The following is a 25,639-nucleotide window of genomic DNA, read 5'->3' as shown; positions in this document are numbered from 1 at the left end:
TAGAGAACGGAGTCATCGGCCCCGACCCCGAAAGAATGCGCCCCCTCATGGAGCTTCCCCTCCCCCACTGTCCAAAGGCGCTGAAGAGAACCCTGGGGCTCTTCGCTTACTATGCCCAATGGGTGCCGAATTATGCGGACAAAGCCAGACCCCTCATGAAGTCCACCTCCTTCCCCCTGACAGCAGAAGCAGGCGCAGCCTTCTCCCTCATAAAAGGAGACATTGCGAAGGCCACAATGCACGCTGTGGATGAGTCCATCCCTTTCCAAGTGGAGAGCCAATAAAATTGATATACCTATCAATTCATTCCATGAAAAGCGACGAGTTAAGATAGTAACTATAGGTTTTTATTGGCTAAATAACAGAGCCCACCCTCATGGGCGATCGGTTCCAACAAGGGAGAATACTAGCCAAGCGGTCACCTTTATACCTGGGCAAGCAGGCGGAGCCATGGGCGGAGTCAGCTGAGGTAAGCCCAGGTATAGCAGTGTGCGTGGCAAGAGGTAACCTTGTGTAGCGATAACAACAGTGTAAACAGTGATAACAACAGTGTAACAATAGTGAACGGTTGTGAACGGTAACAGTGGTTTACCACAGAGGGAGTGAATGTTTAAATGTCGATGGTGGAGGGAGTGAATGTTTAAGGTGGGGGATGGGGTGCTAATCAAGCAGGCTGCTTTGTCCTGGATGGTGTCGAGCTTCTTGAGTGTTGTTGGAGCTGCACTCATCCAGGCAAGTGGAGAGTATTCCATCACACTCCTTACTTGTGCCTTGTAGATGGTGGAAAGGCTTTGCGGAGTCAGGAGGTGAGACACTCGCCGCAGAATTCTTCTTCTCCTTCTTCTTAGGCAGTCCCTCGGAACCGAGAATTACTTGCTTCCACATTAAAAGTGAGTTCTCAGATGACTGATGAGTCCAATGCGGGACCTACAGTCTCTGTCACAGGTGGGGCAGACGGTGGTTGAAGGGACGGGTGGGTGGCGTGCTCGGGTTGACGTGCGCTCCTTGTGCTGCCTGCGCTTGGCTTCCGCTTGCTCCCGGCGAAGAGACTCGAGGTGTTTGGCGCCTTCCCGGATGCTTCTCCACTTTGTGTGGTCTTGGGCCAGGGATTCCCAGGTGTCGGTGGGGGTGTTACACTTTTTCAAGGAGGCTTTGAGGGTGCCTTTGAAGCGTTTCCTCTGCCCACCTGGGGCTCTCTTGCCGCGCCGGAGCTCCGAGTAGAGCGCTTGTTTTGGGAGTTTTGCTTCACTGTTGTAACGTGGGATGTGCGGCTGCCAATTTGCGCACAGCAAGCTGATAGTGACCAGATTATCTCTTTCTAGTGATGTTGGTTAGAAGTGTAGGATTCTCACACAAAGCTCCGTTCCCAGGCCCTGAGTGAGCGGACACATGACCAACATTGAACATATTTGTGTGGAATTCTTTTGCCCACTATTTAAAAAAAGTTGCCATTAACCCAACGCATGAAGCAATGCTGTTAGCACAGCATCATGTCAATCTTTAAACCCATATTAAATGAATGTGGCCCATGGTATTGATGCAGTGTGTTGGAGCTCCGAGAGGTCGTGACTCGAACAGGATGGGACAAGCTGGTACCCTTGATTCCACTCCTGACAAGTCTCAACCATCCCATTGGAGGAAGATGCCGAACAGAAGAGGCTATGTGATTCCCCAATGGGAAGAAATCCTCTTCTTCTTAGGCAGTCTCTTGGAACCGAGGATGACTTGCTTCCACATTAAAAATGAGTTCTCAGGTGACTGATTAGTCCAATGCGGGACCTACAGTCTCTGTCACAGGTGGGGCAGACGGTGGTTGAAGGGGCGGGTGGATGGGATGCTTGGGTTGACATGTGCTCCTTGTGCTGCCTGCGCTTGGCTTCTGCTTGCTCCCGGCGAAGAGACTCGAGGTGTTCGGCGCCTTCCCGGATGCTTCTCCTCCATTTTGTGCGGTCTTGGGTCAGGGATTCCCAGGTGTCGGTGGGGATGTTACACTTTTTCAAGGAGGCTTTGAGGGTGTCCTTGAAGCATTTCCTCTGCCCACCTGGGGCTCTCATGCCATGCCGGAGCTCCGAGTAGAGCGCTTGATTTGGGAGTCTTGTATCGGGCATGCGGACAATGTGACCCGTCCATGGGAGCTGATTAAGCGTGGTCAAAGCTTCGATGCTGGAGATGTTGGCCTGAGCAAGAACACTGATGTTGGTGCACCTATCCTGCCAATGGATTTGCAGGATCTTGTGGAGGCAGCACTGGTGGTACCTCTCCAGTGCTTTGAGGTACCTGCTGTACATGGTCCATGTCTATGAGGCATACAGCAGGGCGGGTATCACTGCTGCCCTGTAGACCATGAGCTTAGTGCCGGGTTTGAGGTCCTGGTCTTCAAACACTCTCTTCCTCAGGCAACCCGAAGGCTGCACTGGCACACTGAAGGCGGTGTTGGACTTCGTCGTCGACGTCTGCCCTTGTTGACAGTAGGCTCCCGAGGTATGGAAAGTGGTCCACGTTGCCCAAGGCCTTGTCGTGGATTTTGATAATTGGGGGGCAGCACTGTGTGGCGGGGGCAGGTTGGTAGAGGACCTTTGTCTTACGGATGTTTAGTGTAAGGTCCATGCTCTCGTACGCTTCGGTGAAGGTGTTGACGATGGTTTGGAGTTCGACCTCCGAGTGAGCGCAGACGCAAGCATCGTCTGCATACTGTAATTCGACGACAGGAGGGGACGACCTTGGATCTGTACTGGAGGCGACGGAGGTTTAACATTTTCCTGTTTGTTCTGTAAGTTAGCTCCACTCCCGTGGCGGGCTTACTGAGGGTGAGATGGAGCATTGCAGCAAGGAAGATCGAGAAGAGTGTTGGTGCAATGACACAGCCTTGCTTGACCCCGGTTCGTACTTCAATTGGGTCTGTGGTGGAACCATTGGTCAGGATCTCAGCTTGCATGTCATCGTGAAGCAGGCGGAGGATAGTGACAAACTTTTGAGGGCAGCCGAATTTGAGGAGGACACTCCATAATCCCTCACGGTTGACAGTGTCGAAGGCCTTTGTGAGATCAAAGAAGGCCATGTACAGTGGTTGGTGCTGTTCCCTGCATTTCTCTTGTAATTGACTTGCGGTGAAGATTATGTCCATTGTGCCCCTTAGTGGGTGGAATCCGAATTGTGACTCTGGGAGGAGCTCTTCGACCACTGGGAGAAGGCGATTGAGGAGGATTCTTGCAATGACTTTCCCTGTGGCAGATAGCAGGGAAACTCCTTTGTAATTATGGCAATCGGACTTGTCACCTAGCCTCTGACCTGCTCTTGTTGCCACATTATTTATGTGGATGGTCCAGTTAAGTTTCTGGTCAATGGTGACCCCCAGGACGTTGATGGTGGAGGATTTGGCAATGGTAATGCCATTGAATGTCAAGGGGAGGTAGTTAGACTCTAGCTTGTTGGAGAGAGTCATTGCCTGGCACTTCTTTGGCACGAATGTTAGCTGCCACTTATCAGCTCAAGTCTGAACGTCATCCAGGTCTTGTTGCATGCGGGCATGGACTTCTTCATTATCTGAGGAGTTGTGAATGGCACTGAACACTGTGCAGTCAGCAGTGAACATCCCCATTTCTAACCTTATTTTGGAGGGAAGGTCATTAATGAAGCAGCTGAAGATGGTTGGGCCTAGGACACTGCCCTGAGGAACTCCTGCAGCGATGTCCTGGGACTGTGATGATTGACCTTCAACCACCACAACCATCTTCCTTTGTGCTAGTACGACTCCAGCCAGTGAAGCATTTTCCCCCTGATTCCCATTGACTTCAGTTGTACTCGTGCTCCTTGATGCCGCACTCGGTTAAATGCTGCCTTGATGTCAAGGGCAGTCACTCTCACCTCACATCTGGAATTCAGCTCCTTTGTCCATGTCTGGACCAAGGCTGTAATGAGGTCAGGAGCTGAGTGGTCTTGGTGGAACCCAAACTGGGCATCAGTGAACAGGTTATTGGTGAGTAAGTGCCACTTGATAGCACTGTCGATGACACCTTCCATCATTTTGCTGATTATTGAGAGTAGACTGATGGGGACAGTAATTGGCCGGATTGGATTTGTCCTGCTTTTTGTGGACAGGACATACATGTGTCGTTTTCCACATCGTGTGTCGATGCCGGTGTTGTAGCTGTACTGGAACAGCTTGGCTAGAGGCGCGGCTAGTTCTGGAGCACAAGTCTTCAGCACGATAGCCGGGATGTTGTCAAGGCCCATAGCCTTTGCTGTATCCAGTGTGCTCAGCCATTTCGTGATATCACATGGAGTGAATCGAATTGGCTGAAGACTGGCTTCTGTGTTGGTGGGGACCTCAGGTGTAGGCCGATATGGATCATCCACTCGGCACTTCTGGCTGAAGATGATTGCAAACGTTTCAGCCTTGTCTTTTGCACTCACGTGCTGGGTTCCACCATCATTGAGGATGGGGATGTTCATGGAGCCTACTCCTCCCGTTAGTTGTTTAATGGTCCACATCTATTTACAACTGGATGTGGCAGGGCTGCAGATCTTTGATCTGATCTGTGGAATCGCTTAGCCCTGTCTATAGCATGCTGCTTCAGCTTTTTAGCATGTATGTAGTTCTGTGTTGCAGTTTCCCCAGGTTGGCACCTCATTTTTAGGTATGCTTGGTGCTGCTCCTGACATGCTCTTCTACACTCCTTATTGAACCAGCGTTGGTCCCCTGGCTTGGTGGTAATGGTAGATTGAGGGATATGCCGGGCCATGAGGTTACAGATTGTGGGGGAATACAATTCTGCTGCTTCCCATGGCCCACAGCACCTCATGGATGCCCAATTTTGAGATGCCAGATCTGTTCTGAATCTATCCCATTTAGCACGGTGGTAGTGCCACACAACACGATGGAGGGTGTTCTCAGTGTGAAGACGGGACTTCGTCTCCACAGTTACTGTGCGCTGGTCACTGCTACCAATGCTGTCATTGACAGATGCATCTGCGACAGGTAGATTGGTGAGGACGAGGTCAAGTAGCTCATCCCCTTGTGTTTGTTCCCTCACCACCTGTCACAGGCACAGGCTGGCAGTTATGTCCTTCAGGACTTGGTCAGTAGTGGTGCTACCGAGCCACTCTTGGTGATGGACATTGAAGTCCCCCACCCAGAGTTCATTCTGTGCCCTGAGTGGGCAGTAAGGTGGCAGATGGAGTATGATGTAGGGAAATGTGAGGTTATTCACTTTGGTGGGAAGAATAGAAAAACAGAACGGGGGAAAAATTCAGTTGGTAGCGCCACCCGTTAGCGCCTTAAGAGGGCGCTAAGTGGGGCGCAAACCAACTGGCGCCCGGGCGCGGCGATATCTGCGTCTCTTGCAAAATTGACCGGACATTTTGCGGCGGTGCTAAACAATACCGCCTGATCTCTTGCGCACGCAGATCTTGATGTCATTCGAGAGTGCAACGCCCTTGGGGCGCCCCGGACCGGAAATTCAGTGGCGCCCCCCTCCTTTCCGCCTGGCACAAACAACGACAGGTTGACTGGAACGCATCCCAGTCACTGTGGGGCTGGGGGTGTGCTATTTAAAGGGGGCTTCTTCCTGGCTTTTGTGTGGTAGCCATTTTTGCACCACTCGTTCTGAGAGAGAGAGATTGATTTGGAGTGAGACATAGAGAGAAAGAGAGACTTCTGCATTGAGTTAACGCTGTCTGAGGTAGTTTTGGCTTCTGACCATAACTTTGCAGGTACTTTGCTTTTTGACCTTCATAACTTTGATTGGCCATATACTATGGGGGCTGCAATGGATGGGAACGTCATCCTTCTCCATCACATTCGGAGGGCACAGAGACGCAGAGAGAGAGTGGCAATCATGGCCAGACGGAGGAGGGCCAACAGGCCTCTGCACAGGAGACCTTACCCTCCCAGGGTTTTTCGCCAACAGTTCTCCTACATTAATATGTCTGAGGAGCACTGTTTGCGAAGGCTGTGATTCAGCAAGGAGGTGGTCACTGAGCTCTGCCACCTGCTTCAGCCAGATCTGCAACCTCAACTGAGGAGCAGGACGTCTCTGTCAGTGACAGTGAAGATAACAGTGGCTCTCAACTTTTATGCCATCAGCTCATTTCAATCAGCTACTGGGGACATCGCCAATATCGCCCAGTTTGCGGTGCATTGCTGCATCCGTCAGGTAACAAATGCCCTCTTTAAAAGGAGACGAGAGTACATTTCTTTCCCCATGACCCCGGCCAAGCAGCAAGAACGCGCAACGGGCTTTGCGATGATAGCGGGCTTCCCCATGGTGCAGGGCGCCATTGACTGCACGCATGTGGCTTTGCGGGCGCCGCAAGAGAATGCCGAGGATTTCCGTAACCGAAAGGGCTTCCATTCCTTAAACGTCCAGTTGGTCTGTGACCACAGACAGCTGATACTCGCTGTCAATGCCCACTTTCCAGGCAGCAGCCACGATGCCTTCATCCTGCGCCAAACTTCTGTGGCAGACCTTTTCCAGGCACCGCATCACCCAGGAGGTTGGCTTCTCGGGGACAAGGGATATCCTCTGTGCACCTGGCTGATGACACCGCTCCGTTCGCCCAGCATCCCTGCTGAGCTACGATACAACGAGAGCCATCAAGCTACCAGGTACATCGTTGAGCACACAATCGGCGTGCTCAAGCAACGGTTCTGCTGTCTGGACCATTCTGGAGGAACCCTGCAGTACTCGCCTGAGCGAGTCTCTCACTTCGTTGTTGTGTGCTGCATGCTACATAACCTTGCAATCCTCAGGACCCAGCCAATGCCACCAGACATTGGAGCACCACCAGAGGAGGAGGAGGAGGAGGAAGATGAGGAGGATGATCATCAGCAGCACCAAGGCGGGACGGAGGCACAAAGTGGAAGGGCCGCCCGTCAAAGGCTCATAGCAAGTCGCTTCTAGGCCCCCTCTGAGGGAATGGCTTCTGCCATTCAAACAACCTGAATGAAAGCATCCCGCAACCCCTAAGCCGGTCAAGGTAACAATGAGTGCAAAGACCAAACATGTACATTTTGAATACAGACACTTCTTTATTTCACAAACTCTGTGTGTCTCATTTCCGCATGACAAATTAATAGAAAGAAACACAAAAAAAAGCAGTCATTCACATAACTGGCTCTCACAACCTGGAGACAATGTCCAAAATAGTAACAAAAATTTGACCACGAACCTCGGCCTTCAATAAAACAATGAAAAACATTTTGCCACACCTCCTACTTTTTGCCCTTCGAGGGTGATCTGCTTCCCTTGCGAAATTGCCCCCTTCCCACCCTGCAGCTCCTCTGTAATGGGACCCCAGTGGCTGGAGCAAGGCTGGGGGAAGGCTGCTGAGTGTCAGAAACTGAGGCTGCAGATGCCCTTGAGGGACGGCCTGGACCAGCTCTGGGCCTGGAGGGCCCGGCTGCTGACTGCACCAACTCTGCATGGGCGGAAGCAGTCTGCCCTACAGGTGGTGGCAACTGCAGTGGAGAAGTGCCAGTGGTGGCAGCAGGAAAGCTGTCATCTTGAGAGAGGACAGCAACTCCCTGCTCGACTGACACACTGGCACTCCCACGGGGCAGCACTTCAGCATCCAGAGCAATCTGATGGAGTACAGATTGCTGGCCTGCTGCGGCGTGGTGAGAGCCCCGGGAAAATCTGCCCGATCCAGCGAGGGTGGCAGCAGTCAGTGCTCGCGAGGCCTCAATCTGCATCTGCATGAGACCAGCCACTGGCTGCATTGCAGCACTTAGCATTTGCGTGGCAGCCGCCTGTGCTACAGCAAAGTGCTCCACACTCCTTGCCAGTGATTCAATGGATTCGGACAACCTTGCCACTGCAGCCATGAGCTCAGTGTGCCTGCGCTCCACCTGAGCGCTCATTTCAGCGAGGACCCGCTCCTCGTCTGCGTCCAGTGCAGCAGGACTCAAGGCCATACTCTCCCTCCGGGGAGAAGGCCCCCGAGCTTCCCTACCCCCATCGCGTTGCTGCAGCCCGCTGGGTCCTGGAGCTTCACCCTCATCAGACCATTCCCCCCTGCTCCCCTCCAGGGAAGGTGTGTCCCCAGTATGGGCATGGGCTGCCTCGGTTGAGGGTGACGCTGATGGTCTGGCTTCCTCTTCCTCCTTGCCTTCAGCTTCACTCCCAGTGGCAGCTTGAGGGCCCGTCTCCTCACCTGGTGAATCACCATCTGAAAGCAGGGAGGTACAAGAGTGGCTTTAGCGTGAGGACAGGGTGGCAGCAAGGGAGGCATGAGTGCAGCGATTTAGTGATTTGGATTGAAAGTGTCAAAGGCTGCTGTTGTGAGGAACAAGTAGAAGGAGAGAGGACAAAAAGGTGATGACCTTACCATTGCTGTCCAGAACGGGGTCGGCGTCTCCAGTGGCGACGGGACCAATCACCCGGCTTGCCACAATCCTGTGGACGCGCTCCTCAAGATCGCTGAGGGGTTGAAGCTGAGGCCGCCCTCCACCGGTCCGTTGCTGCTGTCTCCTATTATGAGACAGCTTGACCTGCAAGAAAAAGGACGGCGTCTGAGTAAATATACAGCCATGGTCTTGCCTCCCATAGTTGAATAGCCCTTACTGTATGCAGCCATGGTCTTGCCTGATATGCCTCCCATAGTTGAATAGCCCTTACTGTATGCAGCCATGGTCTTGCCTGATGTGCCTCCCATAGTTGAATAGCCCTTACTGTATGCAAAGTGTCGAATGTGCGTGTGTGTTTGATGAAAGGGCTATAGGTGTTGGATGAGTGTTGGGCATTGGTGCTTTCAAGACCCTCTGGCCATAAAGTGAGGTTGATATGGAGGGATGAAGAGGTTTTGAAAAAAAAGGCACTCACCCTGACTACCCGAGTGAGGTCGTTGAACTTTTTCCTGCATTGCACATGGGTCCTAGGCACCATGCTGCTTGAGAAAACGCTTTGAGCCACCTCCCTCCACACTCTTCTGTACTCGCGTGGCAAAGGCCTCCTGCCACTCTCTGGGTACAGAATGGATCTTCTGCGCTCCACCCCGTGAACCAGAGCCTCCAAAGCCCGCTCGCAGAAGCGCTGTGCTCGCTCCCTGGCCCTTTCCATAGTGTCTGGCTGCTAGATTTAGCCACAGGTCTCTCCAGGCCGAGATTCAAGGCTCCAGTGAGCAGGGTGTGGCTGCAGAGCAAGATCGACCCTCCCCTTTAAGAACTGGCCGGTGCCAGTGTGTCTGTGTTCAATCGCTAACTGACAGCACCTGCGCTGCACCCGCCCTCTGAGGTAGCGCCTCGCTCCTCGGCCTTAGCGCCTTCAGAGAGTTGTGTAGTGCCTGATTTAGTGCTCCAATCACCTCCAGGGGCGATAAAAGCCAAATTTGCAGTCGGAGGTGATAATTAGCGCCAGGCGCTAATAATTGTGCCCCAAATGGGGCGATACCGAATTTCTCCCCCAATATCTTTTAAATGGTGAGAAACTTTCAAATGTTGGTGTTCAGAGAGATTTGGGTGTCCTCGTGCAAGAAACGCAGAAATCTAGCATGCAGGTACAGCAAGCAATAAGGAAGGCAAATGGCATGTTGGCCTTTATTGCAAGGGGGTTGGAGTATAAGAGTAAGGAAGTGTTGCTACAATTGTACAGGGCCTTGGTGAGACCACACCTGGAGTACTGGAGAACTTCTTTGTTCCAGTCCTACTCAGGTCCCCTCCCTCACCTCTTTTTCCGACACATTGATGACTGTATCGGTGCCGTCTCCTGCTCTTGCCCTGAACTAGAAAATTTCATTCACTTTGCTTCCAATTTCCACCCTTCCCTCACTTTCACATGGTCCATCTCCGACTCTTCCCTTCCCTTCCTCGACTTTTCCGTCTCCATCTCTGGGGATAGGTTATTGACAAACATTCACTACAAGCCCACTGACTCCCACAGCTACCTGGACTACATTTCCTCCCACCCCGCCTCCTGTAAGGACTCTATTCCGTTCTCCCAGTTTCTCCATCTCCGCCGCATCTGCTCCGACGATGCCACCTTCCATACCAGTGCTTCCGACATGTCTTCCTTTCTCCTCAACCATGGTTGACACGGCCCTCGACAATGTCCGTTCTATCTCCCGCACTTCTGCCCTCGCCCCTGCCCCTCCCTCCCGGAACCATGATAGAGTTCCCCTTGTCCTCACCTTTCACCCCACCAGACTCCACATTCAACGGATCATCCTCCGCCATTTCCGCCACATCCAGCGTGATCCCGCCACCAAACACATCTTCCCCTCACCTCCCATTTCAGCATTCCGTAGGGACCGCTCCCTCCGCGACAACCTGATCCACTCCTCTACCACCCCCAGCACCCCTTCCCCTTTGCCTGGCACCTTCCCGTGCAAGCGCAGGAGATGCAACACATGCCCTTATACCTCCCCCTTCCCGCTGTCCAGGGCCCCAAACACCCCTTCCAGGTGAAACAGCGATTTACTTGTACTTCTTGCAATTTAGTATACTGTATTCGCTGCTCACGATGTGGCCTCCTCTACATTGGGGAGACCAAATGCAGATTGGGTGCCCACTTTGCGGGACACCTCCGTTCAGTCTGTAAGGGGGATCCCGAGCTCCCGGTGGCCTGTCACTTTAATTCACCGCTCCATTCCCACTCAGACCTCACCGTCCTCGGCCTCTTGCATTGTTCCACGGAAGCTCAGCGTAAGCTCGAGGAACAGCACCTCATCTTTCGATTAGGCACTCTACAACCCTCTGGACTCAACACAGAGTTCAACAATTTCAGATCATAACCTCAGCCCCTATCACATATATATATATATTTAAAAAAAATTTATCCAAACTTTTTGTTTGGCCTTTTGTTCTTCCCTCCCACATGGCAGCTGTCCTTCAATTTGCCAGCGCAATTCACACTTCATCCTTTATTCCTTAACCTGTCCCATTACCACCTCTTGCCTTGAATATCTCTTAATGTCTCTCAATGTCTCTTAATCTCTCCTGCTTTCTATCCTATCACTGACCTTCCCTTTTGTTCTTTCATCCCCTCCCCCTTTTCCCAGCCCCTAACCTTGCTTTCCATTTCCTGCTTTTTTCCAGTTCTGACGAAAGGTCTTCGACCTGAAACGTTAACTCTGTTTCTCTCTCCACGGATGCTGCCTGGCCTGCTGAGTTTTTCCAGCGTTTTCTGTTGTTATCCTGGAGTACTGTGCAAAGTTTTGGTCTCCTTATCTAAGGAAGGATATATTTACCTTGGAGGCAGTGCAACGAAGGTTCACTAGATTTATTCCTGGGATGAGAGGGCTGTCCTATGATGAGAGATTGTGTAGATTGGGCCTATACTCTCTGGAGTTTAGAAGAATGAGAGGTGATCTCATTGAAACATACAAGATTCTGAAGGGGATTGACAGGGTAGATGCTGAGAGGTTGTTTCCCCTGGCTGGAGTGTCCAGAATCAGGGGGCATAGTCTCAGGATAAGGGGTAGCCCATTTAAGACTGAGATGAGGAGGAATTTCTTCACTCGGAGGGTTGTGAATCTTTGGAATTCTTTGCCCCAGAGGGCTGTGAATGCTGAGTCTTTGAGTATATTCAAGGCTGAGATAGATAGATTTTTGGACTCTAGGGGAATCAAGGGATATGGAGCTCAGGCGGGAAAGTGGAGTTGAGGTCGATGATCAGCCATGATCTTATTGAATGGCGGAGCAGGCTCGAGGGGCCGTATGGCGGACTCCTGCTATTATTTCTTATGTTCTTAACTGAGTGCTCTTTGAAAATCAGGGCAAAGCACTGCTCTCAGCCATAGACATGATTAAAAAGAACTGATAAAAGTGGAGCTACTTGTGGAAAAAGATGAACAATGATGTGAAACTTGATGCAACTCTTGTCACTTCTATCCTGTACTTCAAAGGATCCAGACTTTGTCTTTGAGGGGCAAAAAGTTACCAAACTGTAATACATTTTGTCAACATTTTAATTCGTAATTGCTATCAGATTATTGATTAAAAAGTAGGAAACACAGGAGTATGTTCAAAAGGGAATTGGATTTATACTTGAAAAGGAGAAATTTGCAGAGCTATATGGAAAGAGCAGGAGCGTGGGGCTAATTGGAGAGCTCATTCAAAGAGCTAGCACAGGCTGGATGGGCCGAATGATTTTGTGAGTACTTTGTACTGTATGATTCTGTGATTACTCTACAAAATCATGCATGGAACAAAAGAAGCCTGTTTAAAAAAAAATGCCACAAGAACAAAACATATGGGCATTAAGGTGGAAATAATACCGTGACGTAAGCATAGGGTAGTCAGGAACACGAGTGCAGTTTTTTTTTAGCAAGCAACATATAAAGCAGCTTAAACAAGTGGATTATATTGCAGTAATGCCTGATGGCTTTAAAGATATAATTGAGAATGGAATTGTGTTTGTGGATGGTTGGCTATGGAAAATGAATTCCTCGGTGGTATTGAATTAGACAATTATTCAGCAAAAGCTATACTGACTGAAATTGTGAATTTGTTTAGGGACAAGGCTTAATGGAAAAATAGAAAATTAAATTAGTTGCAGTTTTTTTCTGATGGAACACCAGTGAATGCTGAGTGACCCCTTTGACTTGCAGAAAAATGGTGCAGTTCATTTTTATTGGTAAAAAAACCATGTACGGCTTCTCACTGTGAAAACAAAGTGGGCATCACCTTGAATCTATTTACTGCTCAAGTTGGTTTTTGTATGTTAGGTGGCCTAAGAATATAGCTGTAGACAACTAAAATGGAGGGTAGTTATATTGCAAGTTACACCCCGTGGATTGTTGGGAACACAAAAATGTTGCTGTGTTACTAATAGGCAAGTGACAAATTTGCTATAGTCTGATATGTACTTCAGTAGCCCCTAGACCAATATGTGACTATTAACTTCAACTGTTTTTATATTGGTTCAAAGGGGTTTTTGCACTTCCCATTCCAAAACTGTGGGTCTCAAGAGAGTGCGTTGCAGTCTCAATATAACCTGCTGAACTCATTTGGACAGGCAGCCAAGTAAATTAACTTGCTGGTTGATATTCGGATGTAGTAATGGGGCTTCCTCAGCAGCCTTAATGAATCTGACCGGTTTACGTTGGGGTTGTCATAGGCTACCTAAGACCCGCACTTTGGGCACCAATGCTGAAACACCACGATTACACTAATATAGAAAGAGCTTAAGTGTTTGAATGTTTGATCTTAAGGAACAACATTACCAACAATGACGCTGTTTGGAAGAGCGTTCCACAGGCAAGAGAAGCACATGCCTAGCTTCCCTGAACGTTGAGATGCACCTATTGTGCTCTTGGCTTAACAATGGAGGTGTAGCTTAAGTTCCAACAGCTTATGTAGTGTGGCTTCAGTCACAATTCTTGTAGAGTATCGGCCATTTGTCTGATGCTGTAGAGGGTTGTCGCTGACATCCCCATCAAGTCCATTGACCTCCATGGATTTGGAAGGTATTGAGTCCAGGAACAATGCTGGGTGCAATGCTACAAGAGTCCGCTAGATTTAAGAAAGGTTGTGAGGAACATGTGCTAGACTTAATTAAATCTTGACAAGTTTAACAACAAACGAGCTCTGACAGAACAGTTAAAATGTGGAGAAAACTAATTGCTGTTGTAGGCACTTGATTAGGACCACTCAAGGGACTTTAGTTGTTTCAGCAGAAGTTCCACTAGTTTGAAACCTTCTATCTATCAGATCCTAATAGAAACAGCTCTAAATCTTCCGTGAAAAAATAAGAACAAACATGTGCTTAATACTGCACAGGCCCTAAACTAATCGAGATGGATCTTTCAAAGTTGGGAAGGGAATGCAAGATGAAGAAGACTGAAACAAAAGCTTCATTCTTTCATTCCTGATTGGTAAATTCAGTAACCAATTCAAAACACAAGAACCATATAATTACTTTTCAGGTCAGGTGCTTGAAATATAAAAATGTAAAAAATTTAAAGTTAACAATGTTATTGATACAACATTTTAAGGATTAAGAGATAGCATGAATATTGGGTGAGAAGGATAATAGCAAATAGAGATAGCTTTGTGGCACAGCACCTTAAAGCTTCAATATGCTTTAATATGAAATCGGAAGAGATGCAAAACGGGCTGACAACCCGCTGTCACCCGTTTTACACTATCGTACAAAGTCAAAATCTACACCATTGAGTTTAATTTTGTGCTCAAATGCTTGCCAGTTAATGTTACTTAGCCCAACATTTTGTCTTTCAAAATGAGCCTTACCATGCCTCTAAGAGTTTTGGCTGAAAATCGAGATGCCTAATATCGAGAGTGTTATTCAATAGTAATGCACTCAATCATTGACACCATAACCTTAACCATTAACCAGTTGCTCCACTTTGTCAGTTTTTCATGCTTCCATTTTTATCTGCCTCATCCTACACCACCTCAGCTTTTCACGCATTCTCCGTGCCTTGTAACTGTCTTTAATGTCTTTGATTCCTATCATTATGCCTGCTATTTTCTCATGGTAATATATTTCTACCATTTAACCATCTCCTGTTTTCTATTTTGAGCACTTTATAGGTCATTTTACTTCTTTTTGTACTTTTTGCACTTTTTTTGTCTCATCTCTCCGCCCCCCCCCGCAGTTTTATTCCTTTTTAAATGCTGTTCATTTGTATCCTGTTTATTTAGTCAGAATTTTAATACTTTTGTCCATTACTTGTCCGAGATGATCTGTTACACCATTTCCACTCATGATTCTCCTCCCTTTCCTGATTCTATTAATGTGATGAAATAACTGTGTTCTGGCATTTGTATTGTTGTTGTTGTTGTTGTACTTGTAATGTCTGGAATGTTCCACTGGGGTAACCACTAATGCTCCTCCCTAGCCCCGCCCCTCTTCTGGAACGTTCTACCAAGGGCTGGGTCGGTGATGAACTGTGTTAACTTGATGCCATGTTCTTACTTAATAAAAGCCTTCAGTTCTAAGCTTTAACTTCACGGATTCAGGCAGTTATTTGGCACATCAATTAATACCCCATCCACCTTATTTTTCAGTTTTGAAGAAGGGTCTTTACATGTAACATTGTGCCAGAATTTACTGTAAAAGTAAGGGTGAGGCTAACGGCCTTGTTTGCAGCCATCTTTCAAACCCATTACCTAATTCAGCAGTGATACTTCTCCACTGGTTAAAAATAATTTATAATTCATGGTGATACACTTTTGCCACCCCTGAAACATCCTTCTGATGACTATAGTGACACAATACATTGGAGAAACCAAACAACTCAGCTCGTGGCCTTGTATTGCTCCATAATAGTGTTCCTTATGCTGTCATTGTAATCATTTGGGAGATGATAAAAGGTGGTATAAATGGCGTTTTGTTTTTATTGTTCTGATGTTTTCAGATTCTGACGTCTGCTTTTCTTGTCTGGTCTCACTTCAGGTGCACGATTGACAGTGGAGTGACACGAGTGGCATGGCTGAATCGCTCCAGCATACTCTACGCAGGGAAGGATAAGTGGTCACTAGACCCTCGGGTGGTTATCGTGACGAACAGCAAAACAGAATACAGCATTCAGATAGTGGGCGTGGATGTGTATGATGAAGGCCCTTACACATGCTCAGTTCAAACTCACAACCATCCCAGGACATCTCGGGTGCACGTAATAGTACAAGGTATGGTCCAATTGTAGTTACTCGTGACCGTTTAATACAACTGAGTAGAAAGAAAAACAGTGTAGCATTAAAACTTTAAGAAAATGCAACAACAATTATCCCATTTCTAAGAGTTAAAAGAGTCCTACAATTGATTCAGTAATTCAGCACCGAAATAGTTTTCCTTTTAATAAGTATAATAATTTGCCATTTCCTCGCAAATCAATTTTTTCTTAACGTCTCTCCTGCACTGAGCAAGTAAATTCAAACAATTTTTAATTCTTATCAGTAAGAAGATACCAATATTATTCAGAATCTTTATTTCATAGGAATGCAACTTTAAAATGTTTTTGTTAGGTTATTAAGTCATTTGCAGTATATAGAACTTCTCTAATTTTTTAGTAATAGCTTTGTAAGTTGTCAATCGTCCTGTATAATTGTCATCGTGTATGAAGGATATGGAGCCTACTGACAGTCAGTACCTGTACTGATGGCCACGAATGGTGCATAAACAGCATTAACTAAAGCCAGACACAAGACTGAAAAGAGAATGGGGGAGAAATTGGGTAAGTAGCGCCACTTGTTAGCGCCTAAAGTGGCAGGCAGTGGCTGTAGCGCCACTGCCTGCGCCTCCCTCGATATTGAGTTGGGGCGATAATGGTGGCGTTAGTCTTTTGCGCTGCGCCGCCACCGATGGCAGCGCCCCATTCGCGCCCCGTTCGCGATATTTGGTAGCGAACGCCGCAGTTGCGCCGTTCGCTACCCGCGCCCGGTTCACGGGGCCTTACTGTGCCGGCAGTGGTGCAAGTTAAGGTGGAGGTGCGGGCGGCTGCCTGCCAGCACCTCCGTCCCCGGCCTCCTAACACCCCCGCCCCCCCCGCGGCATTGCCGGCTGTTTCCCGAGAGCCCGGTACTTCTCCTTGGTGCCGGGCTCGTTTGCCGGCACTCGCGATCGGGGTTCGCGCTGTTGCAGGCACCTCCCCCTTAACAGTGGGAGGAAGGCCTGCAGTACCGCAGCGTGCCGTGCCGTTGCACTGCGATATTCAGTTTATATAGTGACTTGTGGTCACTCTGGGTACTGGTCAATAAATATTAACCAGTACCCAGAGTGACCACAAGTTTGTAATCTAAAGGGTTTAACTGATGGCCATCAATCACTTGGGTTTTGCCCTCCAAGACTGTCATTATTTGAATCCCTCAATTAGATTGTAGTCCTGTGATCATTGAAAGTTATTCATTCTCAGTTTAAGATGTTCTGAACTTTTTTGTGGAGTTTTAGAGAGATCTACTTTTAACAAACTAGCTGAAATGTATGACATCCTAGTAAAGATAGGATTAATTCATTTTGGGGGCAGATCAGTATTGGCCTTGGGTAGAAGAGGATAATAAAATATATATAATCCACTTAGGCAATTCCTGTATGATTTTCTGAAGACTTCAGGATATTACATTGAGTGTTATATATACAAAAAAAAATGAAAAAATGGTATCTAATCTGAGTTTCATTTCAAAATGCTGATGGCTATTGATTTAGACGAATCTTAAGATGGAACATCTATAGCTTTACACGCTGGGTCACTCATAGCTAACTAGGCAGTAATTTTAGAGCCTGCTGTGTTCATAATAAGCTGAAGACATCACTCTACATTTTCACATTGCTGAGAAAAATTGTGCACAAGATGATTCTAGTTTTTGAAAATTGTCTCCAAGTATTCTGCTGCCTCACTTTGATCCATGGTAGTTTCAGACAACAAAGAGCAGACTTGATGCTGCACATATACTGACAGAGGTACAGGATTCAGTAAAAATAAAAACTATTCCTGCTCCAAATATACTGCATCAAATACACATTTTCTGCAAAGCCTGGGCCTTAGCTGCTGCACCCAAACGCAAGAGTTTCATGCTAGCAATAAGCATTTTGGGGACACAGCGGCCTCGATTTTAACTGACCCATGGAGTCGGGATTGGAGGCGTACGGAGGGTTGAAGCCCCGAATTCGGGGGCCCCGACACCATCCCGCCCAAAACCCGCCCCGCACTGGGACCCGCCTACCCGAGGCAGGAAGGGATTAGTGACAATTAACTGTCTGTTAACTGGTGGTTAACAGGCAGTTTTTAGCCTAATCCCTAATTTTAATCTTGAACTGTGGGAGTCCCGACGGCTCCAAACCACGCCAGGTTAGAGGAGTCGGGCCGTCGGGTTGAAGGACTTGGAGGGGTCGAGATGTCAGTGTTCAGGTGAGTGATGGGTGCATGAGTGCAAAGGTAAGTGTGTTTGGTGTGTCTAAAGTGTGTAAAGAAGTTTAAATTAGCTGTACTTACCTTTTTAGCCTTCCTTCCTCTAGGTTTCGGGAGTCCATCATCTCACCAGCACAGAAAGCAGAACAGCTGCGAACTGTCAAAAGTGACAGCCTGCAGCTTTCTGTGCTGGAGAGATTTCTAACTGAGTCTGTGTAGAAGGACTCAGGTTAGAAGTAAGACTGTCAGTGTTTGACTGCTTCAAACAGCTGTGAAACGCTGATATTTCATCTGTCAAAACATCTTGACAGATGAAATTTCAATCTGTGACATCACCTGTTGCCGGGTGGCCCTTAATTGGCCTGCTGAGCCCGCTCAACAAGGTCAATCAAGTTAAAATCACATGGATTGGCCGCATCTCGATGGAGGCGGGACTACAACCCCGAAAGTTGCAGTCCCGCCTCCTTCCCGGCATCTGAGGGAAAATCACCCCCAGCATGTCAGCATTTGCTCAAAAAAGTAACACGGAATTGTACCCCTCACCTTCCAATTCGTTACTACACAAATACAAAAGCAAAATACTGCAGACGCTGGTAATCTGAAATAAAAACAGAAAATGCTGGCAATACTCAGCAGGTCAGACAGCATCTATGGAGAGAGAACCAGAGTTCTGACGAAAGTTCATCCACCTGAAACTTTAACTCTGTTTCTCTCTCCATAGATGCTGCCCGACCGGCTGAGTATTTCTGGCATTTTCTGTTTTTATTTCGTTCCTACACAAGTCAGGTTGCCATTGTGCTTTCTTTCTTTTCCGTGCTGCTTTCAGCACTGAGAGAAGGGATTGTTTCCTCTGAATGCTATAGGCAGGAATTCTCACAAGAACAAGAGTCTCCACCTACAATATACAGAAGCCAAAATCCCTGTTGTTAGCACTAGGAGTTTTCTTGAGAGGAGAAAAAGAATCAGGCTGATGTATCAGCTGCCGGAGTCAGGTCAGAGTGCGGCTAGGTGGCGATGGAAAATTAAGTGAGCAAATGGAAGGCAATTGAAGAAGAAAAATTGATAGCAATGAAGGGGAGAGGGAATGATGGCAGTTAGGGGACCAGTGGAGGGAGAAATGGATGGTAAGAAAGGAGAAAGAAAAGGAGGCAGAAACTGGGAGTGAAAGGAAAACGTGGGAGCAGTGGTTTGTGGTGGGCATGGAAAGAGAGCCAACATTAAATGAGCAGGAGTGGGGAGGGCGAGAGCCAGCATCAACTTAAAGGGGTTGCGGGGGAGAAAAGTGTCAGCTTGAACCGGGGAGTGGAAGAAGAGTACAGGAAACTTTCTGGTATCCGGCACTGACGGGACCGAGCTGGTGCCGTACCATCAAAACTGCCGTAGAAACCAGCGCTAATGTTAAAGCATACGGAGCTTTTGAGCTCCGTGTGAATCAACAAACCCTGTTGCTTAGCAACAGCTTCAAAACAGTCGGCCGCAGCTTAAAAGCGTCTCTGTAGCTAAGCAACAGCTTCAGCTAGACCTTGCAGAGCCTGACTGGAAAAAAAAAGCAATGAGAAGTAAAAAAACTTATAGGAAACGGCTCCTGAATTTTGCCGGTAGATAGAGCTTTCCGGACATTTAACCTCCGGTTAAACGAAAGTTTCCTGTACTAGCTTAACTGGGTTGGAGGAGGAGAATGGCGCCAGGTTTAATTGTGGAGCAGAAGGGAGAAGATTGTCAGTATGAAATGGAAAGGTTGGAGGAGGAGAGAGTGATTCTATATGAATAGTTAGGCAATTGGGTAGAGAACAGTGTTGCTGGAAACTAGTTTCAGGAGTGGGTGTGGAGTGCATCTGAGCTGGGGGCGGTGAGGGAAGAAAGGGGAGTTGGATGTGGGAGATGGACTTGAGGTTAACTTTAGGTACATGACAGTCTGGTTGCTCTGTTGGAAAAGCTAGTGTCAATGTGTTTTTCCCTTATTTATATTCTGGGGGAGAAATTTGGCATGTTAGTACCTACCATTAGTGCCTGGAGGAGGCGCTAACGGGGCGCTAATGGGTTTGCGGCGGAGCGGGGTGAATCCAACGCCGCACGCGACATTCACCCGGGATTTAGAGCTGCCAGTAATATTTAGCGCCTACGCCTTTACCAGCTGCTAGATCGTGACATCAAAGTGTGTGGAACGCAGTTGCAAAATTGACTGCCGCCCCCTGCCTTAGCGCCTGGTGTGAACAACGGCAGGAAGAGGAGGCGTGATGCAGTCGGATGCTGCTGTCGGAGCGGTATTTAAAGGGATCAACATCCGGTTTCATTTTAGTCGCCAATCAATGCTGCCTTCTCAGTTTGACATAGTGAAACAGCCATTTTCAGTGAGGTAAATGTTTATTACTTTCAGGAGCGTCTGGCTGCTAAAAATTTGTCAGTTTCATTGTGCTGAGGTTTTGAACTCCTACACTTGGATACGTTAATAGGGGCTGTGCTGGCACTCGACTCGCCCTCCAGCATCAATGTCGGAGGCATCAGAGGCAGAGACAAAGATTGGAAGATGTAACCAGAGGGAGGAGGGCCAATAGGGCTGTCAACAAGAGGCCATACCCTCCCAGGATATTCTGGGAGCACTTCTCCGACATAAATTTAACTGAGGAGCAGTGTCTTATAAGGCTCCACTTCACCAAGGGGGTGGTCACAGAGCTCTGCCACCTCCTGCAGCCAGACCTCGAGCCTCAGATCAGGCCACCATGTCTCTCTCAATGGCAGTCAAGGTCACCGTTGCTCTCAATTTCTATGCCAGCGGATCCTTCCAGTCTGCAGCAGGAGACATATCTAACATTTTGCAGCTGTCCATCCATTGCTGCATCCAGGAGGTCACATAGGCTCTCTACAGAAGGAGAAGGGACTACATTTCCTTCCCTATGACCAGAGAGAAGTACGATGAGCGTGCATGTGGCTTTGCCAAGATAGCAGGCTTCCCTATGGTGCAGGGCACCATTGATTGCACCCACGTGGCTTTGCGAGCAACCCGTAACAACCCTGAGGTATTCCGTTCATTTGCAGAGAAGTGGGGGTTGGGTCAGAGTTTTTGCAGTTGTTAGTCAGCTTCTGCAATTTGGGAATTGGAATTGGATAAGAGAATTGGATAAGTACCTGAAGGAAAAGAATTTGCAGGGCTACGGGAAAAGGGCGGGGGAGTGAGACTGGTTGAAGTGCTCTTCCAGAGAGCCGCCACGGGCTCGACAGGCTGAATGGTCTCCTTCTGTGCTGTAACCATTCTATGAGTCTGTGATTTTTCCAGGTGGTTGTGTATGTGCCTCAGATAACAGACCTATTGGACTGGATTTTGCCGGCGCTTGGTGTGGGTTTGGAGGAGGGTCTGGTGGGAAGCGCAAAAAATGACGGCGAGTTCCGATCCCGCCGTCAACCCACCTCCGCACAACTTTCCCAAAGGTGGGCTTGTAGACTCTGTTTCGGTCCTGCCTCCAAGCGGCGGGATAGGCCCTTAAGGCACTTAACAACCACTTAACTACCTCTATAATCCGATTTTGAGATGCCTTTCAAATTTTGCCACGTTTCCAGTGTGCTGCACGTCTCTCCTGAAACACGCCAGCTAAGCCTGTCGGGTTTACAAGTGGCTGGCTTCCTAACAGCTGCAGCTCCACCATAAAAACGGAGCTTTCAACAAGGATCAGTCGCAGGTGGCAGAACTTTGTTTTTCAGGTCTTGGAGAACTTTTTGCAGGTCTACTGATTTTGGAAGTGGTGAAGCTGAGGTTCATCTCCACTGTGACCTCCTGGGAAAACCATCTCCCCACATTGACTGAGCGCTTCCTCAACTGAGGTATCTACTTCCAGCAGCATGGGAACCATTTATTTCCTTTCATCCTGGAGCTCAGATTTGGAGGAAGAGCAGCCGCGGCAGCAGCAGAACCAGGAACAACAGCAGCACCAACAACAGGAGCGCCAACCTGCTGCTCACCCACCTGATGCTGCACAGGGCAGAAGACGCCAGCGCAGGGAAGCACGTCGCCGCAGGAGATACCCCCAAAACAGGGTTTACAGGCTGAGGATGAGCTTCCTCAACATGACTGAGCAGCAGTGCCAAAGGAGGCTGAGACTTTTGCAAGAGGCAGTCGGTGACATCTGCGCAATGCTGCACCAACACCTGGTGCCCAGAGGAGCGGGTGGACACCCCTTACCAGTGGCTGAAAAAGTCACCACCACACTCAACTTTTTTGCTTCAGGCTCCTTCCAGGGATCATCAGCAGACATCAACGGCATCTCCCAGTCGGCCGCACACACTTGCATCACGCAGGTTACCAATGCCCTCTTTGCAAAGGCGCACAATTACATCCACTTCTCGACGGATCAAGCCAAGTGTAACCGCACGTGCGGTTGGGTTTGCAAATACGGCAGGCTTGCCAAGGGTGCAGAGTGTTATAGATTGCACACATGTGGCCCTTAGGGCACTCGTCACAACCCAGCTCTTTTTGTCAACTGCAAGGGCTTCCACTCTCTCAACGTGCAGCTGATGTGTAACCACAAGAAGGACATTTTGCATGTTTGCGCCAAGTACCCTGGCAGTTGCCGTGACTCGTTCATCCTGCGGCAGTCTAGTGTGCCTCCGCTCTTCAATCTGCCAAACCAACTTTGCGGATGGCTACTTGGAGACAAGAGTTTGAGTGAGAATGACGGAGTGAGTGTAGAGAATCCAGAGCATAGATGCTTAGAAGGAAACAAAGATGGAGTGAGGTGGCAAGACCAAGGGCCCTCCCTGTGTGCTGTTAGTTGTTGTCTTTGCATAACTGTGATCGGGAGTGTGAGGGCGGCATAGTCGAATAGTGAAGTGATTGTGACCATAGAGAGAGAGGGATGGTTAAGGGTACAAGGGATGTAAATGTACAGTGGGATGTGTAGGAGTAGGTTGACAATGCAGAGTCAATGATAGAGGAGAAGGGGAGCAGAATGAGGGTCAAGGTGATGGTATACTCAGTTTTCCTAACCAGCCAAGGTCATTGAACCTCTTACGGCACTGCAGCCAGGTTCTGCTGCACACCGACCTAGAGCTCACATCCCTTGCGAGTTGGAGCCACACAGCCTTTGTTTGTTGGGGAGGATTTTTCCTCCCACGTGAGGGGAAGAGCACCTCCCTGTGAGCTCTTACTCCCTCCACCAGAGCATAGAGGGAGTCATCATCGAACCTCGGGGAGGCCTTGGACCTTGAGCTGGACATCTTTATAGCAGCAGAAAGTAACAGAGTTGTAAATCATCAAAAAGAGAGGCATAAAATGAACCAAGGCTGTTTGGAGCCCTTAAATGCAGCTAGATAAGTGACGTCAGCAGAGGCGAGTTTCAGTCCCAAAAGACTAATTGGGCCAGAGGAACGCACACGCCCGGAATGAATTGGCCAATTAGGGGAAAATCACAACTTTTTCCCACCTGACAGCGGAGGCGGGATCGGGACCGGCGACCACCTGACCCGCACCCAACCCGCCTCCAATGGGAAAATCGCAGCCATTGTGTCACTAGCTTCCTGCATCAACTACAGGACCGACACCACTGTGTACTACCTGACACACCAAATACCAGTCGTACTCGATCCTCCACCTCCTGTGCTATAAGCCAAACCACAGTGGCATAACTACTGTAGCGGATGCCATTTTCCCTTCTTTCCCTGTGGGAGTCTATATAAAACCTTATTAAGACCACAGTTGTAGTTCTGTTTGCAGTTTTGGGATCCACACTATAAGAAGGATATTGAGGCAATAGAGAAGGTACAGTGGAGGTTCACTGGTATAAGGAAACACAAATACAAAGTAAGACTTGTAAAATTGGGGCAGTTTTCATTAAGACACGAGATTATGGGTTGCTTTGATAGAGGTGGTTAAAATTATGAAGGAATGGAACAGAGAATAGAAAGACTTGCATTTATAAAGAAATCTCAGGGCATCTCAAAGCTTTTACAGCCAATGAAGTGTAGTCACTGTACTGTAGGGAAAGTGGCAGCCAATTGCCGTACTGCAAGGTATCACACACACCAATGAGAGAAATGATCAGATTGCCTGTTTTATCGATGCTGGTCGAGAGATAAATATTGGTGAGGACACCAGGGGAACTCCCAGCTCTAATTTAAATAGTGCCGTGGTATCTTTTATGTCCACCTGAGAGGGCAGAGGAGTCTTGTATTTAACGTCTCTTCTGAGAGAATGCACCTCTGACTATGCAGCACTCCAGTGAAGTGTCAGTTTGGGTTATGTACTCAACTCTGTGGAGTGGGGCTTGAACCCATGACCTCTGACTCAGAGGCAAGCGTGCTACCACAAAACTAATGCTGACACCTACGGTTGGCAGAAACGGGCTTTTTTCAGTGACTGAGGGGTCATACCGTACACATATGCCTGTACACTGCTTGGCGTGCAGGGGCATCTTTTTTGCATAGAGGGTTGTGAGGCTGTGCAGTGCACCACAGGAAACTCTCTGGTATCCGGCACCGACGGGACCGGGATGGTGCCGGTTGATTAAAAATTCCGGATGACGGAGAGGGTTATCTACCGAGGCTATTTTTAACAAACAAAGAGTCAGACTCCTGTTATTGAGGTGTTCGGACTTCCGACAGTGCCAAGAAGCCGAGTAGTGGCAGTTTGGAGAACTACCCCCACTGACTAACACGGCCACCGCGGGAGACTCAGACTCGGACTTGGCAACATTTCCGGTTATTGAGGTGTTTTCGGAGTATGAATTTTGCCGGTTAATAGAGAATTCCGGATATTTAGGTGCCGTTTAAACAAGAGTTTCCTGTACTAGAGTTAGTAATTGAAGCAGAGACCATTGACATGAACCTTGTCATTCATGTGGAAATGACTTATGAAGTAATATTGGGCAGCCTGCTGGTGGCACTGTCCAGGGAGAGTGTAAATACTCGGGCATGGGCCCAGCTTGCTCAGGACATTCTTTAACAGGAACTAGTGAAGGACACAACTAGATCTCCATGTTGAAAAACAGTTGATTAAAGCCTTGTTTAATACTCAGACCAAGTGCCTAGTAGTTTTCTTACATCAACCATGTCAACATAAAATCATAGAATAGTACAGCACACAAGGAAGCCATTCGGCCCATCGAGTCTGCGCCGGCTCTTTCGAAGAGCAATCCAGTTAGTTCAATTCACCGCTCTTTCCCCATATCCTGCAATTTTTTCTCCTTCAAGTATTTATCCAATTCCCTTTTGAAGGCTACTATCAGGCAGTGCATTCCAAATCCTAACCACTCGCCACGTAAAAAAGTTCTTCCTCATGTCATCTTTGTTTTTTTTGCCAGTCACCTTAAATCTGTGCGCTCTCGTTATTGACCCTTCAGCCATTGGAAACAGTTTCTCTTTACTTACTCGATCTAAATCCATCGTGATTTTAAACACCTCTGTCAAATCTTCTCTGAACCTTCTCTGCTCCAAGAAGAACAACCCCAGCTTCTCCACTCTATCCACATAACTGTAATCCCTCATCCCTGGAACCATTCTAGTAAATCTCATCTGCACTTTCTCCAAAGCCTTCATGTCCTTCCTAATTTGTGGTGCCCAGAATTGGACATTGTACTCCAGCTGGGGCTGAACTAGTATCTGCTTTAGGTTTAGCATAACTCCCTGGTTTTTGTACTCTCTGCCTCTATTTATAAAGCCCAGGATCCCGTATACTTTATTAACCTGCCCTGCCACCTTCAAAGATTTGTGCACAATCATCCCCAGGTGTCTCTGTTCTTGGACCCCTTTAAAATTGTACCATTTAGTGTGTATGGTCTCTACTCATTCTTCCTACCAAAATGTATCACCTCACACTTCTCTGCGGTGAATTTCATCTGCCATGTGT

At 48.2% G+C, this 25,639-nt stretch overlaps 1 protein-coding gene and 1 long non-coding RNA gene across 9 annotated transcripts in view; one reads left to right on the top strand and one right to left on the bottom strand.

The window, feature by feature from the left end:
* The window catches only part of LOC147100392 (opioid-binding protein/cell adhesion molecule-like), a 1,212,876-nt gene that overhangs the window by 450,735 nt on the left and 736,502 nt on the right, over window positions 1-25,639 (top strand). For all 8 annotated transcript variants that reach the window (XM_085968055.1, XM_085968060.1, XM_085968058.1 and 5 more), the window contains exon 2: window positions 15,357-15,589. In XM_085968055.1, the coding sequence (XP_085824181.1) occupies window positions 15,357-15,589 (233 nt within the window). The remainder of the gene's footprint in view (window positions 1-15,356; window positions 15,590-25,639) is intronic.
* Window positions 15,356-25,639, bottom strand: part of LOC147100393 (uncharacterized) — a 68,215-nt gene continuing 57,931 nt past the window's right edge. Inside the window, exon 3 of the long non-coding RNA XR_015073727.1 lies at window positions 15,356-15,629. This is a non-coding gene — a long non-coding RNA (uncharacterized LOC147100393). The remainder of the gene's footprint in view (window positions 15,630-25,639) is intronic.

This window comes from Somniosus microcephalus, chromosome 26, assembly GCF_052327205.1.
Source record: "Somniosus microcephalus isolate GS21.2 chromosome 26, FLI_Smic_1.0, whole genome shotgun sequence".
Taxonomy (NCBI): Eukaryota; Metazoa; Chordata; class Chondrichthyes; order Squaliformes; family Somniosidae; genus Somniosus; species Somniosus microcephalus.
This window is presented reverse-complemented; position numbering and strand designations above follow the sequence as displayed.